This window comes from Pseudophryne corroboree, chromosome 1 (assembly GCF_028390025.1).
Source record: "Pseudophryne corroboree isolate aPseCor3 chromosome 1, aPseCor3.hap2, whole genome shotgun sequence".
In the NCBI taxonomy this organism is placed as follows: Eukaryota; Metazoa; Chordata; class Amphibia; order Anura; family Myobatrachidae; genus Pseudophryne; species Pseudophryne corroboree.
The window spans coordinates 303,415,686-303,436,815 of record NC_086444.1 but is presented as its reverse complement, the minus strand read 5'-3'; the positions used below and the strand labels follow the sequence as shown (position 1 = coordinate 303,436,815).

General features: G+C 48.8%; 1 protein-coding gene and 1 long non-coding RNA gene across 2 annotated transcripts in view; one reads left to right on the top strand and one right to left on the bottom strand.

Annotated features, from left to right (window-relative positions):
• LOC135066290 (uncharacterized) overlaps window positions 1–21,130 on the top strand; it is a 78,554-nt gene that overhangs the window by 5,962 nt on the left and 51,462 nt on the right. The window lies entirely within an intron of this gene.
• P2RX7 (purinergic receptor P2X 7) overlaps window positions 1–21,130 on the bottom strand; it is a 195,318-nt gene that overhangs the window by 142,093 nt on the left and 32,095 nt on the right. Inside the window, exons 5-7 of the mRNA XM_063964421.1 lie at window positions 17,080–17,173; window positions 14,380–14,460; window positions 4,638–4,767 (exon numbers count right to left, since the gene is read on the bottom strand). Of these exons, the coding sequence (XP_063820491.1) occupies window positions 4,638–4,767; window positions 14,380–14,460; window positions 17,080–17,173 (305 nt within the window). The remainder of the gene's footprint in view (window positions 1–4,637; window positions 4,768–14,379; window positions 14,461–17,079; window positions 17,174–21,130) is intronic.

Here is a 21,130-nt window from a genome sequence, read left to right as displayed (position 1 = left end):
AGCGTCATGCTGAGAACTTGGTAGAAGCGGTGGAGGGCTTCTGTTCCTGGGAATGGGCTGCCTGCTGCAGTCTTCTTCCCTTTCCTCTATCCCTGGGCAGATATGACTCTTATAGGGACGAAAGGACTGAGGCTGAAAAGACGGTGTCTTTTTCTGCAGAGATGTGACTTAGGGTAAAAAACGGTGGATTTTCCAGCAGTTGCCTGGCCACCAGGTCCCATGGACCGACCCCAAATAACTCCTCCCCTTTATACGGCAATACATCTTTGTGCCGTTTGGAATCTGCATCACCTGACCACTGTCGTGTCCATAAACATCTTCTTGCAGATATGGACATCGCATTTACTCTTGATGCCAGAGTGCAAATATCCCTCTGCGCATCTCGCATATATAGAAATGCATCCTTTAAATGCTCTATAGTCAATAAAATACTGTCCCTGTCAAAGGTATCAATATTTTTAGTCAGGGAATCCGACCAAGCCACCTCAGCTCTGCACATCCAGGCTGAGGCGATCGCTGGTCGCAGTATAACACCAGCATGTGTGTGTATACTTTTTAGGATATTTTTCAGCCTCCTATCAGCTGGCTCCTTAAGTACGGCCCTATCCGTAGATGGTACCGCTACTTGTTCTGATAAGCGTGTGAGCGCCTTATCCACCCTGAGGGGTGTTTCCCACCGCGCCTTAACTTCTGGCGGGAAAGGGTATACCGCCAATAATTTTCTATCGGGGGAAACCCACGCATCATCACACACTTCATTTAATTTATCTGATTTAGGAAAAACTACAGGTAGTTTTTTCACCTCACACATAATACCCTTTTTTGTGGTACTTGGAGTATCAGAAATATGTAACACCTCCTTCATTGCCCTTAACGTGTGGCCCTAAAAGAAAATACGTTTGTTTCTTCACCGTCGACACTGAAATCAGTGTCCGTGTCTGGGTCTGTGTCGACCGACTGAGGTAAATGGGCATTTTACAGCCCCTGACGGTGTTTGAGACGCCTGGACAGATACTAATTTGTTCGCCGGCCCTCTCATGTCGTCAACCGGCTTGCAGCGTGTTGACATTGTCACGTAATTTCCATAAATAAGCCATCCATTCCGGTGTCGACTCCCTAGAGAGTGACATCACCATTACAGGCAATTTGCTCCGCCTCCTCACCAATATTTTCCTCATACATGTCGACACACACGTACCGACATACAGCACACACATAGGGAATGCTCTGATAGAGGACAGGACCCACTAGCCCTTTGGGGAGACAGAGGGAGAGTTTGCCAGCACACACCAAAACGCTATAATTATCCAGGGACAACCTTTATATAAGTGTTCCTCCCTTATAGCATTTTAATATATATACATATCGCCAAATCAGTGCCCCCCCTCTCTGTTTTAACCCTGTTTCTGTAGTGCAGTGCAGGGGAGAGCATGGGAGCCTTCCCACCAGCCTTTCTGTGAGGGAAAATGGCGCTGTGTGCTGAGGAGAATAGGCCCCGCCCCCTTTTCGGCGGGCTTCTTCTCCGGAGTTTTAGATATCTGGCAGGGGTTAAATACATCCATATAGCCTCAAGGGCTATATGTGATGTATTTTTCGCCATACAGGTATTATACATTGCTGCCCAGGGCGCCCCCCTCCAGCGCCCTGCACCCTCCGTGACCGCTGTGTGAAGTGTGCTGACAACAATGGCGCACAGCTGCAGTGCTGTGCGCTACCTGATGAAGACTGAGAGTCTTCTGCCGCCTGGTTCCGGACCTCTTCATCTTCAGCGTCTGCAAGGGGGGTCGGCGGCGCGGCTCCGGGACGAACCCCAGGGCGAGCCCTGTGTTCCGACTCCCTCTGGAGCTATGTCCAGTAGCCTAAGAATCCAATCCATCCTGCACGCAGGTGAGTTGAAAATCTCTCCCCTAAGTCCCTCGATGCAGTGAGCCTGTTGCCAGCAGGACTCACTGAAAATAAAGAACCTAAAAACTTTTTCTAAGTAACTCTTTAAGAGAGCCACCTAGATTGCACCCTTCTCGGCCGGGCACAAAAACCTAACTGAGGCTTAGAGGAGGGTCATAGGGGGAGGAGCCAGTACACACCATGTGATCCTAAAAGCTTGCTTTTGTGCCCTGTCTCCTGCGGAGCCGCTATTCCCCATGGTCCTGACGGAGTCCCCAGCATCCACTAGGACGTTAGAGAAAGGGGGGCACCAATATTTATCTTGCCTCCAGGCAACTGTGACGAACTTACGCCACTAGTTATAGCAGTGGAGTTGCTTTCTACTGGAAGCACTTGCTCTGCTAATTATCTGGACTGGCAGTCCCAGGTGCTGGCCGCGAGTATCGGCATTGGGCTCGTTCCCTAGGGACGCAGCATGGACCGTGTATTGTACAGCGTTGGAGGTTCTGGTCCATTGTGTCTGTGATGGCTCGGCCTAGGACCAGAGCAGGAGCAGCAAGAGATCAACGGAGAGCAATCAGAGACCTATGTGAGGACTTAGCATGGAGATTAGGACTGTGCGGAGGCCCCAGGGTGTGGGAGGGAGGATACCCCATGGACCCTCTCCCGGCTCTCTGAGCCATTACTGCTGTGTGTGTTCCCCACCCCCCTGCTAGTGCTGCATCCTACCAGGAACATATTATATGTGCCTTGTACGGTGACACGCAGACCTTCCATGGGCTGCACATCTTCCCGGCCGAGCTGAAGAAACAGCTCATGGGGCGGAAGCGGCTGAAGGCTCCGACCTGCAGGACCCAGGAAGGTAATGGACGCTCACATGCAGCAGGGAGCTCTGCATCTGTGCCTTGTGCTAGCACTGGCCCAGACAGTGGGTTCTGCATCTGTGCCTTGTGGCTAGCACAGGCCCAAGCAGGGGGTTCTGCATCTGTGCCTTGTGGCTAGCACAGGCCCAGGCAGGGGGTTCTGTATCTGTGCCTTGTGGCTCGCACTGGCCCAGGAAGGATTATCTGGGAAGGCTCTCCCATCCTCTACCCTGTCTGGTTCCTGTGTGCCTGTGACAGCAGCTGGTGTCCTGCTGCTCCCTTCCTGGCACCCGGAGCTCTGTCTCCTCAGGTATGGTGTCCGCTCACTGTCTTACCCCTGGTACCTTCCACCCGTCTCTGTCTCGGTACCTGGGAGCCATTCCCATGGCAAGTGCAGGGTGTGATGGGGAAGGTTCCATTCTCAGCGCAGGGCAGCAACTAGGGGAGGGGCAGTCTCCCCTATAGTGTGTGTGGGGGGAATTAGGGGGGGTACAGGTGTGGTATATCAGTGGGCATGGGCATTCCCCTAGTGTACTCCTCCCCTGTACAGTCACCCCAATTGTGTAGGCATGCGGGTGGGGGAAGGTAATTCCATGTTTGCCCCCCACCTGCCCACTGCACCCATCTCACTGCCCCCCCCCCCCACCTAGAACCTCATAGCCAGTCCAGTCACAGTGATCCCCCCCTCCCACCCTTATCTCACTGCCCTAAACCTAAACCCCCCACACTGCTTACACTCGGATGTCCCGACTGTCACTCGATCGGGATCCAAGGTCGGGGTTGCCGGCGCTGGCAATGTGATCCTGTTCGGGATGCCGGCACCAGCATTCTGACCAGTGTTGGGATTCCAGTGTCCAGTGTCCAGGTCTTTCGCGAGTCAGGATCCTGACCGGATCCTGTCCCTAGAAGTGTGTCCCCCATTCATTTCAGTGTCCTCATCATTCATATGTTCATAGGCTGACCCTTTCCTACAGCAATATACTGCATTTACCATTCAGCTGAATCTCACTGAATGCATGAAAACTTGCATGATTTTTCTGTTTGACTTGCAAATACTAAGCATGTTCTAATGCAGACTGGGACAAGCTGTCTCTCGCCTGTTGTTTTTAAACTACAAGTCTCCACACTTGCTTCCAGCTATTAGAGCATGCTGTGGCTTGTAGTTTCACACACCTACACATATTGTCTCTTTCATGAGCACATGTACAATACCTAGTGAAACATTCTTTTTCTGTGCTGCTGTGTAAGTGCCCCCTGTAGGCTTGTCTAAATGTTGCAGGCCAGTAAACGCACGTCCTTCTACAACTTTACTTGTTGCATTGTATGGTATGAGGCTGGATCAGTATGATATCCTGGCGGTTAGGAGACCGACGCCAGGATCCCGACAGCCAAGATATCAGTAGCAAGCGCAGCGTGTACCCTCGCGGGCATGCTGCGCTCGCCACTTCGGGCTCGGTGGCGACGGTTCTATTCCCTCTTGGGTGGTGGCATGGACCACCACCCAAGTGGGGATTCCGACTGCCAGTATTTCACCGGGTGTCGGGATTCCGGCATTGGTATCCTGACAGCCAGGATCCCAACAGCCGGTAAGTTGACTGCCTCCCGTACGAGATATTAGACACAATTCTCATGCTCTGCACTTTTTCCACAATTTTGTTATGTTTCTCTCAATTTTGATAATTTTTTACTCAGTTTTGTGGTGCACAGTGCAGGTTTCCTGAGATAACTGTGAGGTAAGAGATGGGGTCCAAGGCAAGCAGCATGACCAGATATATACCTGGGGAGGATTACTTACTGTATGTGGGAAACTCCATTGTAAGTAGAAATCTTCCATTAACTCCATTTAAGCCACCAAACTTGAAAAGGAATTGAAGTATTAGTAGTACTTACCAAAACAGCAGCCTGAGAAAAATTCTCCCCTGTTTCCTTCAGAATGTCCCCTAACCGGAATATGGGGCAATGAGGGGCAGTCGCTTTGTTAAATATACAGGACACATTGTATTCCGGGAGGATGTTTTTCCTAGAAGATAAAGCAAGTGAGTAATTAGATTATAATAACAATGTCATACATAGGAGGGTATGGATAACCCAATGTGATGTTACTTTATGAACCTATATATGCTCTCCTGCAATTTGTACTAAGGGGCTAATGCAGGTTGGAGCGCAAATCACAATCCAACTGGAAATTTTGCATTCGGCCCGCTGGCGCATGCGCAGGGCCCGTCCTGCGCATGCACCGCATTTACTGCGGGTGACCCACAGTAATTACGAATGCATCTGTCTAACTGACAGGCAGAGGCGTTCGTGGGGTGGCAACGCTCCGTTTCCAAGGGCGGAAACAGAGGCGTGGCCGTGCGAACAGGGGCCTTGGCGTGGTGTTGGCGTGATTGGGCCGGCTGCGTGATGTCACACGCAGCCGCTCCAATCAAAAAGATAACACGGCTTTAGCTTTCTATCACCTTTCTGTTCTTTCCATCCATTTTTCCAGCTTTGTTTCATAACATTGGGCAATGAAAAGAAACAACTCACAATGTATTTAGTTAAAGTTTGCAAGAGGACGAATACAAGCTAAACAATTGGCCGCCGAGGTGCCCGATGGCCGACCCGGCGATGAAGGGAGGGTGACGGGGAAGCAAAATTTCTTCACCCCTTCCCCCATCACCCGGCCCCATAGCCCTGCATGTTAATATGGACGATATTGTCCATATTGGCTTGCAGGCATAAACAAGCCGGCACCAACGATGAACGAGTGCGGGGCCGCGCATCGTTCATCGTTGGTGCCTACACACTGAAAGATAATGTCATATCTTTCAGTGTAATCGGTAAATGTGTAGGACCCATTACAGTTATCAGAAAACCCCTTAACAACTGTTTGTATAGTGAGTCATTGTAAAACACTAATGTATCTCTATCAAGTTCTTGGAGCATGTCCCAGAGTCATCAATATTACTATTTATAATACATTTAACCCATTGCAAAAACGAGTTTTATAGTAAGAACTTACCCTTGTTAAAACTCTTTCTGCGAGGTACACTGGGCTCCACAAGTCTGGACAATGGGGTGTAGAGTAGGATCTTGATCCGAGGCACCAACAGGCTCAAAGCTTTGACTGTTCCCAGAATGCACAGCGCCGCCTCCTATATCACCCCGCCTCCCAGCACAGGAGCTCAGTTTAGTTAACCAGTCCAATGCAGTAGCAGGAAAAGAGACGACAACGGTTAGTAGCCACATACACCACACTCTCACGACAAGAGAAGTGTCAGCGGCTAATGCCATATCAACCCAAAGAAGCTAAGTGCGTCAGGGTGTTCGCCTTGTGGAGCCCAGTGTACCTCGCAGAAAGAGTTTTAACAAGGGTAAGTTCTTACCATAAAACTCGTTTTCTGCTGTGGGGTACACTGGGCTCCACAAGTCTGGACAATGGGGATGTCCTAAAGCAGTTCCTTATGGGAGGGGACGCACTGTAGCGGGCACAAGAACCCGGTGTCCAAAGGAAGCATCCTGGGAAGCGGCAGTATCGAAGGCATAGAACCTTATGAACGTGTTCACTGAGGACCACGTAGCCGCCTTGCACAATTGATCAAGGGTCGCACCACGTTGGTCCGCCCAAGAAGGTCCAACAGACCGAGTAGAATGGGCCGTAATATGAACAGGAGCTGACAGACCAGCCTTCACCTAAGCATGCGCAATCACCATTCTAATCTACCTGGCCAGGGTCTGTTTGTGAGCAGGCCAGCCACGTTTGTGAAATCCAAACAAAACAAAGAGAGAATCAGACTTTCGAATAGAAGCAGTTCTCTTCACATAGATACGGAGAGCCCGTACCACATCCAAAGACCGCTCTTTGGGAGACAAATCAGGAGAGACAAAAGCTGGAACCACAATCTCCTGATTAAGGTGGAACGAAGAAACCACCTTCGGTAAATATCCGGGACGAGTCCTAAGAACCGCCCGGTCACGGTGAAAAATCAGATATGGGGAACTACAAGACAAGGCACCCAAATCCGACACTCTTCTAGCAGAGGCAATAGCCAGCAAGAACACCACCTTAAGGGAAAGCCACTTAAGGTCAGCTGAACCAAGAGGTTCAAATGGAGGCTCCTGCAACGCCTCCAAAACCACCGACAAGTTCCAAGGAGCCACAGGCGGGACATAGGGAGGTTGGATACGCAACACACCCTGAGTGAAAGTATGAACATCAGGTAAAGTCGCAATTTTTCTCTGAAACCACACCGACAAGGCAGAAATATGAACCTTGAGGGAGGCCAGACGCAGGCCTAAATCTAGGCCCTGCTGTAGAAAAGCCAAAAGTTTGGCTGTACTAAACTTGGAAGCGTCATAATGGTTAGATGCGCACCAAACAAAGTAGGAATGCCAGACCCGATGGTAAATCCGAGCAGAGGCCGGTTTCCGGGCCCGCAACATAGTTTTAATGACCTCTTCAGAAAAACCCTTAGTTCTTAAGACGGAAGCTTCAAGAGCCACGCCGTCAAAGACAGCCGGGCTAGGTCCTGGTAGACACAGGGGCCCTGAACGAGGAGGTCTGGGCGTTGTGGAAGTAGAAGTGGACGCTCTGACGATAGGCCTTGCAGGTCTGAGAACCAGTGCCGTCTGGGCCACGCCGGAGCTATGAGAAGCAGATTTCCTTTTTCTTGCTTGAACTTCCGAATTACCCTGGGCAGGAGTGACACCGGAGGGAACACGTACGGCAGCCGAAAGCTCCACGGCACTGCCAGCGCATCCACGAATGCTGCTTGAGGATCCCTTGTCCTTGCTCCGAAGACCGGACCCTTGTGATTGTGTCGAGACGCCATCAGATCCACATCTGGAAGACCCCACCTTTCCACGAGGAGTTGAAACACTTCTGGATGGAGGCCCCACTCGCCTGACGACTGAGAAAGTCCGCTTCCCAATTCAGGACTCCCGGAATGAATATTGCCGATATTGCCAGTAGATGGCGTTCTGCCCAACGTAGAATCCGTGAGGCTTCCATCATTGCCAAACGGCTTTGAGTGCCGCCTTGATGATTTATGTAAGCCACTGTGGTGGCGTTGTCCGACTGTACTTGAACAGGACGGTTCTGTATTAAATGCTGGGCTAGGTTTAACGCATTGAAGACCGCCCGCAATTCCAGAATGTTGATCGAGAGGAGAGATTCCTCCTTGGTCCACCGACCCTGCAAGAAGTGCTGCTCCAGCACCGCGCCCCAACCTCTTAGACTGGCATCTGTCGTCAACAGGACCCAGTTGGATATCCAGAAGGGACGGCCTCTGCACAATTGTCGGTCCTGGAACCACCAGAGCAGCGACAGACGGACCTCCGGAGTCAAAGAGATCATTTGAGACCTGATCCGGTGAGGCAGGCCATCCCACTTGGCTAGAATCAGCTTCTGGAGGGGGCGAGAATGGAATTGAGAATACTCCACCATGTCGAATGCAGATACCATGAGGCCCAGCACCTGCATTGCCGAATGTATCGACACTTGCGGACGAGAAAGGAAGCAACGAATCCTGTCCTGAAGTTTCAGGACTTTCTCCTGAGACAAGAACACCCTCTGGTTGTGAGTGTCCAACAGCGCTCCCAGATGCACCATGCTCTGAGCAGGGACCAGGAAGGATTTTTTCCAGTTGATGAGCCACCCATGGGCTTGTAGAAACCGGACCGTCATATCCAGATGACGCAGGAGAAGATCTGGGGAATTTAACAAGTCGTCCAGATACGGCAGTATCCTGATCCCTTGACGGCAGAGTACCACCGTCATCACCACCATAACTTTGGTGAAGACTCGTGGAGCCGTTGTTAAACCAAAACGTAACGCCCGAAACTGGTAATGGAGGTTGCCAATAGCGAACCTCAGGTATTGTTGATGTGACACTGCTATAGGAATATGCAGGTAAGCATCCTGTATGTCCAGGGAGACCATGTAGTCCCTAAGTTCCAAGGAACTATAGAGCGAAGGGTTTCCATACGGAACTTGGAAACCTTCAAAACTTGTTCAGTGCCTTGAGGTTGAGAATGGGCCGGGAGGACCCATTCGGTTTTGGGACTAGAAACAGCGGAGAATAGTACCTCCGGCCCCTCTGAGCAAGAGGCACCTGTATTACGACTCCTGTATCCAGCAGGGTCTGTACCACCGAATGCAGAGTGTTTGCCTTTGTCTGGTCCGACGGGACATCTGTCTGGCAAAATCGATGAGGGGGTCGGTTTTTGAAGGCTATGACGTAACCTCGAGCGACGACTTCCCGTACCCAGGCAGCTGAAGTGGTCTTCAACCATTCCTGGGTATACCCTAGAAGCCGGCCCCCCACCCTAGGATCCCCCAGGAGGAGGCCCGCCCCGTCATGCGGCAGGCTTATCGGTCTTGGCTGCTGGCTAACGGGCAGCCCAGGCTCTTTTGGGCTTCGGCTTACCAGGTTTGGAAGTGCGGGCCTGCTTATGGTACGCCTGACCTTTTGCTTTACCTGAAGGACGAAAGGGGCGAAAGGACGTGCCTTTGGCCTTCGACACAGAAGGAGCTGTATTAGGCAGACAGGCAGTTTTGGCAGTAGCCAAGTCAGCCACTATCTTATTTAAGTCCTCCCCAAACAGAATATCCCCCTTGAAAGGGAGTACCTCCAGGGTTTTTCTAGAGTCCAGATCCACAGACCAGGATCTCAGCCACAATATCCTGCGAGCCAGGACTGACGTAGTAGAGGCCTTGGCTGCTAGGATACCGGCATCATAAGCCGTCTCTTTAATATAGCGAGAAGCTGTGACAATATATGACAAGCATTGTCTAGCATGGTCAGAGGAGATTTCAGCTTCTAACTCCAAGGCCCATGCTTCAATTACCTCTGCCGCCCATGTAGCTGCAATAGTGGGCCTTTGTGCCGGTGAGGGTGTAAATCGCTTTTAGACACCCCTCGACACGTTTATCCATAGGCTCTTTTAGAGACGTGACGGTAGTGACAGGTAGAGCTGAGGAAACCACCATCCTAGCCACATGTGAGTCTACTGGAGGAGGCGTTTCCCAATTCTTAGACAGCTCTGGCGCGAGGGGATAGCGAGCCAGCATCTTCTTTTGAGGCACAAACTTTGCACCCGGGCTTTGCCAGGGTTCCTGACGTATATCCACTAGGTGGTCAGAGTGAGGTAAAACTTGTTTAATCACCTTCTGACGCTTGAACCTATCTGGTTTCTTAGGAGGAACGGATGGCTCGGGATCATCCGTAATCTGCAGAATTAACTTAATAGCCTCCAAAAGATCAGGAACATCCACATGTGAACTACCCTCCCCATCAGCCGTATCTGAGTCAGAACCTGTGGGGTCAGTGTATGTGCTGTCTTCATCAGACGAGGTGTCAGTGACAGCAGTGGATTGTGAGCAGACGAGCGCTCGCTTAGAGGACCTCTTGGACTTAGGCGAGCGATGGTCAGACTTTTTAGTAGTCAGGGACTGGTTCAACTTCTTTAATTGAGCAGATAAATCGTCCGCCCACGGCGAGTTAGCTGCAGGGACCACATACGGTTGTACCGGCATTGGGGGTCCCATAGGGGGTGTCAGTTTATGAACTAGCGTATGCAGAAGCGTGGAAAAAGCGGCCTACGGAGGGTCAGTATGTGCCTCCGCTGCCACAGTCCCACTGGGGGGCAAGGAGCCCCCAGAACCAGAGACCACAGCTGCTATATTCTCCCCGTATGTGCCTGTGGCTTCAGCAACACCAGCAGTGTGTTCCACCCCAGAACCGTTACCCTCAGAAGCAGACGTGATATAACTTGCAGTATGAGGTAACACAGTACAATTATTAGCAGCACTATATCCCTAAACCCAAACCCCTGTGCAGTGTAGTCAGCACCAGCAGGGATAAAGGAGAGATATGGTGACTAAATCACAGAGAAAAATACGTAATACAGTATATCTTTGTGAAAATCATATATTAAATAACACCTGACGCACCAAGCCCCTCAGGTTATGGAATATAGGGATAGCAAGTTGAGTGAAAGACACGAAATGGACACCACTCAGCTATCAAATGCACACACAGAAAGTCACAGTTTGTACAATGCAGAGGTTATTACAGACAATAATACTGCACTGGACTAGCTTACACAGCTATATAGTCAATAGATATAACACTACACAGTAAGAAACTGGATGTATATCACAGGGTACTTGTACTATAAACCCCTGACTAAATGCACTCTTTCTTACTAACACTGACTAAAAAGGCAGGTAGAATACTTAAGTGTCATGTAAAGGCACAGCATTGACAACCAGGCGGCTTTACATAGGAGGATTTGCCCAAGCAGTCCCAGGAACAGTGAGCTGAGGAGTAATGGCACCGCAGACACTGACAGGGAGTGAGGAAAAGACAGAGATGCAGCTCCAGGGCGGGAACACTTGCTGGAAATGGCGCTCTGGGGCTGGAGTAGGGGCTTCAGGTCTAAGCCTTATCCCCCTTGCTGGCAAAACCACCGGGTACTGTGGGCGATATTAAAATCGGTTTTAAGAGAAAACCTGACCTGCGCCCATGCCCTGGTGATCTAGTGGGATCGCCTGTATCCACAGTGTCCACCGCCAGCGCACACGGCCCGCCTCCCACTGACCGCGCCGGATCGTGATAAAGACCGGGTCCCGCGAGCGGGACCCACTTACCACCTCCCGAAGCGCGGCCACGCGATCCTGGAGAGCCCCAGCCGTGTGTGTCTAACATGAAGAAAACCGGAGCCTCCGCTGTAGGTACCCGGCAACCAGGGCTCGGGAGTGTACAGCGCCGCTGGGGAGAGCAGTGAATTACACAAGACATTTACCACCGCTGCTGCCCTTGAAGTCTTCACTTTTTACCTCATAAAAAGCTTTTCTCAGGGCTGCTTGGAGCAGCCCCTCTGTTAAGTGCCTGCTTACTGCAGCACCAACTGACAAACTGAGCTCCTGTGCTGGGAGGCGGGGTGATACAGGAGGCGGCGCTGTGCATTCTGGGAACAGTCAAAACTTTGAGCCTGTTGGTGCCTCGGATCAAGATCCTACTCTACACCACATTGTCCAGACTTGTGGAGCCCAGTGTACCCCACAGCAGAAAAAGACTTCAAAGTCTCAGTAGATAGCAGTAGCTTATCATGGTACGATAATGGTTGCCATAATAACCCTTTAATCCGGGACACCTATAATTTACACAGGTTCTGTGGCTGGCTACATTCAAGCCTGCATTTCACCTGGTTTTAGTCAATTTCAGAACCTGTGTAAATCATAGATGTCCCAGATTACATGTATATTATGGCAAACTGAATCATGTAACATATCTATGGTTTAAACTTTATTTGAGGCCTGTAGTAATACACCAATTGGACATAATAGCACTGTTCTCTGGGTCCGATTCATATTTGTAAGCAAACCCGATGGTTTGAGTACAAATACGATGTTTGGAGGTCTGGGCAGGCACAAGACCTGTTTTGCGCATGTGCAGAACGGGTCTTGCGATGTTGCTCCCAGCCCACTGTCAGCTGCAGCATTTGGGGGACAGAGCGGGGGTGGCACCTGGAACCGTTTTTCAAAACGGAGGTGTGATGTGTGATGGGTCCAGGGTCTGCGTCATCATCCTGTACCTAGAGGGGGTCATTCCGAGTTGATCGTAGCTGTGCTAAATTTAGCACAGCTACGATCATTCACACTGACATTCGGGGGGACGCCCAGCACAGGGCTAGTCCGCCCCGCATGTCAGTGCCGGAGCCCCCCGCAGAAGTGCAAAGGCATTGCACAGCGGCAATGCCTTTGCACTTCAACAGTAGCTCCCGACCAGCGCAGCTTTAGCGTGCTGGCCGGGAGCTACTTGTCGCACCCCGGCCCGCAGCGGCTGCGTCTGACGTCACACAGCCAGCGCGGCCCGTCCCCTCAACGGTCTGGCCATGCCTGCGTTGGCCGGACCGTGCCCCCTAAACGGAGGCTTAACCCCTCACAGGCGATCGCTAGGCAACGACGGCTTGCATGCGCCGGTGCACTGCGGTGAGAAACTGCAGCGAGCGATCGAGTCGGAATGACCCCCAGTGTCCGGATTAGACAGCCAGCCTGAATTGGCTGTCCTGTGCCTATAACCATTGCGCATACATACTCTATGCTGGTAAAGTGACTATAAGGCTGATTCTGAGTTGGAAGCAAAGCAAAAAAAGAGCAAGTAACTTTGCACATGGGTGCGCTGCAGGTGGGGCAGACGGAAAATGTGCAAAGGGAGTCATGTGTAAGAGGGGTGTGGCCAGATTCGTATCTAAATTGCTGTTTAAAAATAAATCTGTTCAGCATTTGTGGGCAACATGCAGAAGCGGACAGTATCTGCTGTGCATGGAAATAAAATTGCAATGTGGTTTGATCCAGATACAAACTTACTTTTATGCTTTGCTCCCAACTCAGAATCAGCCTCTCATCTAAACTCACCTTCATATGTAATCAGGGCCGGACTGCCCGTCTGGCACTTCTGGCATATGGAAGAAAGGCCGATGGTCTGGTGGGCCGGTCCGGTCCCACAGAGAGCCGGGAAGGCTGTGCACGGCGCAGCTTTCGGCTCTCTGGTCTGGTTTGCCAACTTTGAATAACCCCAATGGTTGTGTTCAATAGTAAAAATCCAGCCACTGAAATATTGGGCTAAATCCCATTGGGATTTGATAGTTCAAATAACAGGCTGACATAAGTAATTTGTCAACTGGTGTTTACTGGATGCTGATCTGATTGAGTGTGGCCATGCAGAAATACATAGAAATAAACATTGAGTCAGTGCAACATTATTCAGCATTCAGTGAAAACAGCTGTGAGCGTTGCAGCTACAGGCAGAATGAATGCAGATCGCACTTTACTGGCCCTATGTGAGCAATGTTGTGCAAGGTAAATTCTGTAGAACTAAGAATGAACCAAGCCTACAGAAAGCAGCGATTCACAAGTCAATGCTGGCAGAAGGACAGCAGAGGGAGCGCAGGTACCTGGTGAGACTTGAGAGCCTGGTCAACAGCAGAGAATTAGAGCATTAATAAGCAGGGGGCTGATATTCATTGAATGAGTCTGAGTAATCGTAAGTAGTACAAACCAAGAAAGTGTCCTGGCAAGCTAGAATTGAACAAGGGTAGTTGGATAGAAAGCCAATAATAATCCAAAAAGGGAGCCAGGCCAATATAAAAGCATAGAAATCAGGAACAGCCACAACAAGCTGATCCACTAACCAGGGCAGTAGATCTGAGGGTTGTCTGGAAGATACGTCAGATCAAAGGAATCAGTCAGGAGCAAGGTAAGAGCAGTATATACAAAAGAAGACACAAGGGTATAGGCAGGGAAAGGAGGTCCTGACCTGAGTGGCTGAAAGCAGTGGAGAGGCAACTTTAGGACATGGAACAACATAATAACTAAATTCCTGATTGAGTTCTATTTAAGATGGGATGTTTGCCACAGCAACCAATCAGATTCCAGGTATTATCTTCTAGAAAGTGCTAGATAAATGAGAAGTAGAATCTGATTGGTTGCTAAGGGCAACATCCCATCTTAAATAGAACTCCCATCTTAGTAAATTTACCCCACAGTCTCCCATACAAAGCAAAACTTTCTGTGTAATAAAATTATATTTACACAAAAGGCATCTTATAATCACCAAGCCTTGTGACACTCTACAGTACTTACGTTGTATAATTGAAGGCAGCAAAGTGAATGTTGTTTTTTATCAAAACTGTCAAGTTTTCTGCACTTCCCAAAATGGCAGGACTAAGAGCAAACACATGAAACATGTTACTGTACAAGAAGAACGGCATGACGCAGGATTCATTTATGAATCGTAAATAAAACACAGAGGCCCAGCGCAAAAAAACCCAACCACATTTTTGTCCCTTCAAAGAGAAGCTGGTGAAACATGGACAAAATAAAGCAGCACAGGGAGGGTATGGGCCTGCCACAGTAAGAGAGTGAGCATTATTCCCAAACTGGGGTCCATGGAGAACTGGACTGGGGTCCATGGAGAACATTTATTCAGGAAAATGGGCACATTTTACGCCACGTTTATGCACAGGTTATGCAGTCACTGTGTCGAAGCTTACAATGGTGACATTCATAACGTTGACAACAGATTGTCAACAGTTATTTTGACATTATTAAAATGTCAACATTATAAATGTCGACACCTGGAAAATGTTGACATGGTCAGAATGTTGACATTGGTAAAATGTTAACATTAGCATTAGGGTCAGGTTTAGGGGTTAGGGTTACAGTTAGGGTCTAGGATTAGCGTTAAGTGTTAGGGATAGATCTACTGTAAAAACACAGTTGACATTCTCATCGTGACAACATTTCATCTGTGTCGACATAATGACCATGTGGACAAGTTCCCTTGACATAATAACTAAACCTGTAACCTGACCTTGGCAACTACTTTCAGTGCTCAATTTGTTGCCTTCCAGACCTCATTTCAGACATAAAGAAAGCTACAAAGAACAGTAATCCAGATGAAGATAGGAAAGGTATTACCGGTGTAGCTAAAATGTGTTCATATACAGTACTTTGACAGGATGGGATGGTATCTGGATCCCAACGCTTGGAATGCCGGCGGCCAGAATACCGACAGCGACATACATACGTGCAGAATCCCCACCCATGCCCTCGCGGCCTAACCCTAACCAGCCTCGACATACTTACGTACGGGATTCCGGTGCCGGCATTGTGATTAATGTCGGGAACCCGGCGTTAGTCTTCTGACCGGTGTCGGGGTTCCGGTATCAGTATTCCAACTGCCAGCATCCCAAATGTCTGGGACATTATACTTGAAGGTGAGGCAGAAGGCAGACTTGATGCTACAGCCAAGTTTAGATGGAAGTTGAAGTTTTACATAAAGAGATTGTCCCTTTATTCCATCACTATTAATTCTGCTACCATAAAATCTTTTTCATGCATTATATAAAATTATATTTCCTTACAGTACACATGATGATGATGAATCCCTCTTAAACATGCACATACTGTATATTGCTTTTTATTTATTCTATCGTCCCAAACTGAATAACACTAGCTATTACAGGCAGAGTATTGGTAATAGTGACTTATAAATGGACATGAAAAAAAGTGGAAGAGACAAAGTAGTGATAAGATAAAGAAGTCAGAGGAAAGAAATGTTCAGCTTCTCGCTAAGAAATGTAGTATTGAAAAGGTTGTGGCAGTCCAGAAAGTCATGGAAAGAAGATGCTGGAATTCATTATGTCCCAAGGACAGAGATGCTATTGTGAGTAGTACAGTACACAAAATGGACTATTGTGACTATATTTCAGCTACTGTTCAAGCCTTTCTGGTAGCACATGAGTCAAACACTTGTGTTTCCAAAGCCACTGATTGTTGTCAGTCTTGCAAGCAGGATTTAAAAGGCAATAGCATTCAATGCAAATAGCCTTGGTTTTACATTTAACCATTGACAGTCGGAAGCTTTGGATACAAATACAGCCCTAATGGCCCATACACACTATGCAATATCGTTCACAATCTGAACGATATTGTTCAGTCCTAAATGATATTGCATAATGTGTATGCATGATCCGACGTACGATGCGCGCTTCCGCGGGTTGCCGGCGACATCGTACATCGGACTGCATGCAGTCTTGATGAGGTGATATTGTGTGCATTTGTACTCCACTGATGACTTTGTTTCTAGACATCGTTTGACATCGTTTGTAGGGCGTACACACGATTCGATATGATATCGTATACAATATCATACGATATTGTATCGTAAGAGATCGCATAATGGCCCTCATTCCGAGTTGTTCGCTCGCAAGGCGATTTTAGCAGAGTTACACACGCTAAGCCGCCGCCTACTGGGAGTGAATCTTAGCTTCTTAAAATTGCGACCGATGTATTCGCAATATTGCGATTACAAACTACTTAGCAGTTTCAGAGTAGCTTCAGACTTACTCGGCATCTGCGATCAGTTTAGTGCTTGTCGTTCCTGGTTTGACGTCACAAACACACCCAGCGTTCGCACAGACACTCCCCCGTTTCTCCAGCCACTCCCGCGTTTTTTCCGGAAACGGTAGCGTTTTTATCCACACGCCTATAAAACGCCGTGTTTCCGCCCAGTAACACCCATTTCCTGTCAATCACACTACGATCGCCGGAGCGAAGAAAAAGCCGTGAGTAAAAATACTATCTTCATAGCAAAATTACTTGGCGCAGTCGCAGTGCGAACATTGCGCATGCGTACTAAGCAGAAAAACGCTGCGATGCGAAGATTATTTCCGAGCGAACGACTCGGAATGAGGGCCAATGTGTACATAGCATAAGTATGGTAAAAGCTGTTATCTGTGAGGTTTAGATCAGACCAGACATTTTAAGTGGAGGACTTACTCTGGAGTGCTTTTGGACTCCACAGGACACCATGCTCTGATTTCGCACGTTTTATATGTAGCGTTGTACGGAATACATTTCCCAGTTTGAATTCCTATAGGACACAGATTTCGACAGTTACACTCCATGATTTTTGCAGCCAAACACTAATGCCAATATATTGCCATGTTGCTACTTTCCCTGTTCTTATGCAGCTGGCATCCAATGTAATTGTATACTACTATACCAGCATATGCTTGCTATCCGGTCAGAATGTCAACATGCTCTGAAGGTCGACAGTCAGAATGTAGCCATGATGGTTATGTCGACATACGGAAATATTATCATAGTCATAATGTCAACATTGCGCATGTCGCAGTCGTAGAATTTGGTCACTAATAACTAGATTTAAAATAACTCCCTGTGAAATCTAGTAAATGATTTATGTATGATATAATGCCATAAAAACATAAAATAAAGTTCCTAAATTAATAAACTGACAACCGGATTGAAATAATATTTGGAAGTCCTCACATAAATCAGTGGCAGGGAGAATAAGGGCGTCTTTACAACACATACTGTCATGGAAACTGTGCACGCTCATAACTGCACTAACTGCTCCAAGCTGCTATCACAGCCATCACACTTCGCAGTGGTTAGATTTTACTGATTGGGCAGTGTATACGAGGAGAGGACATGGCCTGCTACAGGGAAATGTGGCCACATCTCTTGGCTGGCATGCACAGAACATCTGAAACTGCCCCCTTATAAATGCGTAATTTAAAAGTTAAAAACGAGATTTATGGTAAGAACTTACCTTTGTTAAATCTCTTTCTGCGAGGTACACTGGGCTCCACAGGGAATGACATTGGGGTGTACAGTAGGATCTTGATCCGAGGCACCAATAGGCTCAAAGCTTTGACCTTCTTCCCAGAATGCCTAGCGCCACCTCCTCTATAGCCCCACTTCCGTGCACAGGAGCTCAGTTTTTAGTTAACAAGTCCAATGCAGTAGAAGGCAAAAGAGACGACAACTGTTAGTAGCCACAAACACCACACACTCACAACAGGAGAGGGTGTCAGCGGCTAATGTCATACCAACCCAAAGAAACTAAGTGCGTCAGGGTGGGCGCCCTGTGGAGCCCAGTGTACCTCGCAGAAAGAGATTTAACAAAGGTAAGTTCTTACCATAACTCTCGTTTTCTGCTGTGGGGTACACTGGGCTCCACAGGGAATGACATTGGGGATGTCCTAAAGCAGTTCCTTATGGGAGGGGACGCACTGTAGCGGGCACAAGAACCCGGCGTCCAAAGGAAGCATCCTGGGAGGCGGATGTATCAAAGGCATAGAACCTTTTGAACATGTTCACTGAGGACCATGTAGCCGCCTTGCACAACTGTTCAAGGGTCACACCATGGCGGGCCGCCCAAGAAGGTCCAACTGACCGAGTAGAATGGGCCTTAATAGTAGCAGGAGCTGGAAGACCAGCCTGTACGTAAGCATGTGCAATCACCATTCTAATCCAACTGGCCAGGGTCTGCTTGTGAGCAGGCCAGCCACATTTGTGAAAACCGAACAGAACAAAGAGAGAATCCGACTTCTTGATGGAGGCAGTTCTCTTCACGTAGATATGGAGAGCCCGTACCACATCCAAAGACCACTCTTTGGAAGACAAATCGGGAGAGGCCAAGGCCGGAACCACGATCTCCTGATTAAGGTGGAAAGAAGACACCACTTTAGATAAATATCCAGGGCGTGTTCTAACACGGTGAAAAAATAAGAATTTACTCACCGGTAATTCTATTTCTCGTAGTCCGTAGTGGATGCTGGGAACTCCGTAAGGACCATGGGGAATAGCGGCTCCGCAGGAGTCTGGGCACAACTAAAAGAAAGCTTTTAGACTACCTGGTGTGCACTGGCTCCTCCCACTATGACCCTCCTCCAAGCCTCAGTTAGGATACTGTGCCCGGAAGAGCTGCCACAATAAGGAAGGATTTTGAATCCCGGGTAAGACTCATACCAGCCACACCAATCACACCGTATAACTCGTGATACCATATCCAGTTAACAGTATGAAATTTAACTGAGCCTCTCAACAGATGGCTCATAACAATAACCCTTTTGTGAACAACAACTATGTACAAGTATTGCAGACAATCCGCACTTGGGACGGGCGCCCAGCATCCACTACGGACTACGAGAAATAGAATTACCGGTGAGTAAATTCTTATTTTCTCTGACGTCCTAGTGGATGCTGGGAACTCCGTAAGGACCATGGGGATTATACCAAAGCTCCCAAACGGGCGGGAGAGTGCGGATGACTCTGCAGCACCGAATGAGAGAACTCAAGGTCCTCCTCAGCCAGGGTATCAAATTTGTAGAATTTTGCAAACGTGTTTGCCCCTGACCAAGTAGCAGCTCGGCAAAGTTGTAAAGCCGAGACCCCTCGGGCAGCCGCCCAAGATGAGCCCACCTTCCTTGTAGAATGGGCTTTTACTGATTTAGGATGCGGCAGTCCAGCTGCAGAATGCGCCAGCTGAATTGTGCTACAAATCCAGCGAGCAATAGTCTGCTTAGAAGCAGGAGCACCCAGTTTGTTGGGTGCATACAGGATAAATAGCGAGTCAGTTTTCCTGACTCCAGCCGTCCTGGAAACATAAATTTTCAAGGCCCTGACTACGTCCAGTAACTTGGAATCCTTCAAGTCGCTAGTAGCCGCAGGCACTACAATAGGTTGGTTCAAGTGAAAAGCAGATACCACCTTAGGGAGAAACTGGGGACGAGTCCTCAATTCTGCCCTATCTATATGGAAAATCAGATAAGGACTTTTAAATGACAAAGCCGCCAATTCTGATACACGCCTGGCCGAAGCCAAGGCCAATAACATGACCACTTTCCACATGAGATATTTTAGATCCACGGTCTTTAGTGGCTCAAACCAATGTGATTTTAGGAAATTCAACACCACGTTGAGATCCCAGGGTGCCACTGGAGGCACAAAGGGGGGCTGAATATGCAGCACTCCTTTTACAAATGTCTGAACTTCAGGTAGTGAAGCTAGTTCTTTTTGGAAAAAAATCGACAGAGCCGATATCTGTACCTTAATGGAGCCTAATTTTAGGCCCATAGTCACTCCTGTCTGTAGGAAGTGCAGAAATCGACCCAGCTGAAATTCCTCTGTTGGGGCCTTATTGGCCTCACACCAAGCAACATATTTCCGCCATATGCGGTGATAATGTTTTACCGTTACATCTTTCCTGGCTTTAATCAGCGTAGGAATGACATCCTCCGGAATGCCCTTTTCCTTTAGGATCCGGCGTTCAACCGCCATGCCGTCAAACGCAGCCGCGGTAAGTCTTGGAACAGACAGGGCCCCTGCTGCAGCAGGTCCTGTCTGAGCGGCAGAGGCCATGGTTCCTCTGAGATCATCTCTTGAAGTTCCGGGTACCAAGCTCTTCTTGGCCAATCCGGAACCACGAGTATTGTCCTTACTCCTCGTTTTCTTATTATTTTCAGTACCTTTGGTATGAGAGGCAGAGGAGGGAACACATAAACTGACTGGTACACCCACGGTGTCACTAGAGCGTCCACCGCTATCGCCTGAGGGTCCCTTGACCTGGCGCAATATCTCTCCAGTTTTTTGTTTAGGCGGGACGCCATCATGTCCACCTGTGGCCGTTCCCAACGATTTACAATCAGTGTGAAGACTTCTGGATGAAGTCCCCACTCTCCCGGGTGGAGGTCGTGCCTGCTGAGGAAGTCTGCTTCCCAGTTGTCCACTCCCGGAATGAACACTGCTGACAGTGCTAGCACGTGATTTTCCGCCCATCGGAGAATCCTTGTGGCTTCTGCCATTGCCGTCCTGCTTCTTGTGCCGCCCTGTCGGATTACATGGGCGACCGCCGTGATGTTGTCTGACTGGATCAGTACCGGCTGGTGTAGAAGCAGGGGTTTTGCCTGACTTAGGGCATTGTAAATGGCCCTTAGTTCTAGAATATTTATGTGCAAGGAAGTCTCCTGACTCGACCATAGTCCTTGGAAGTTTCTTCCCTGTGTGACTGCCCCCCAGCCTC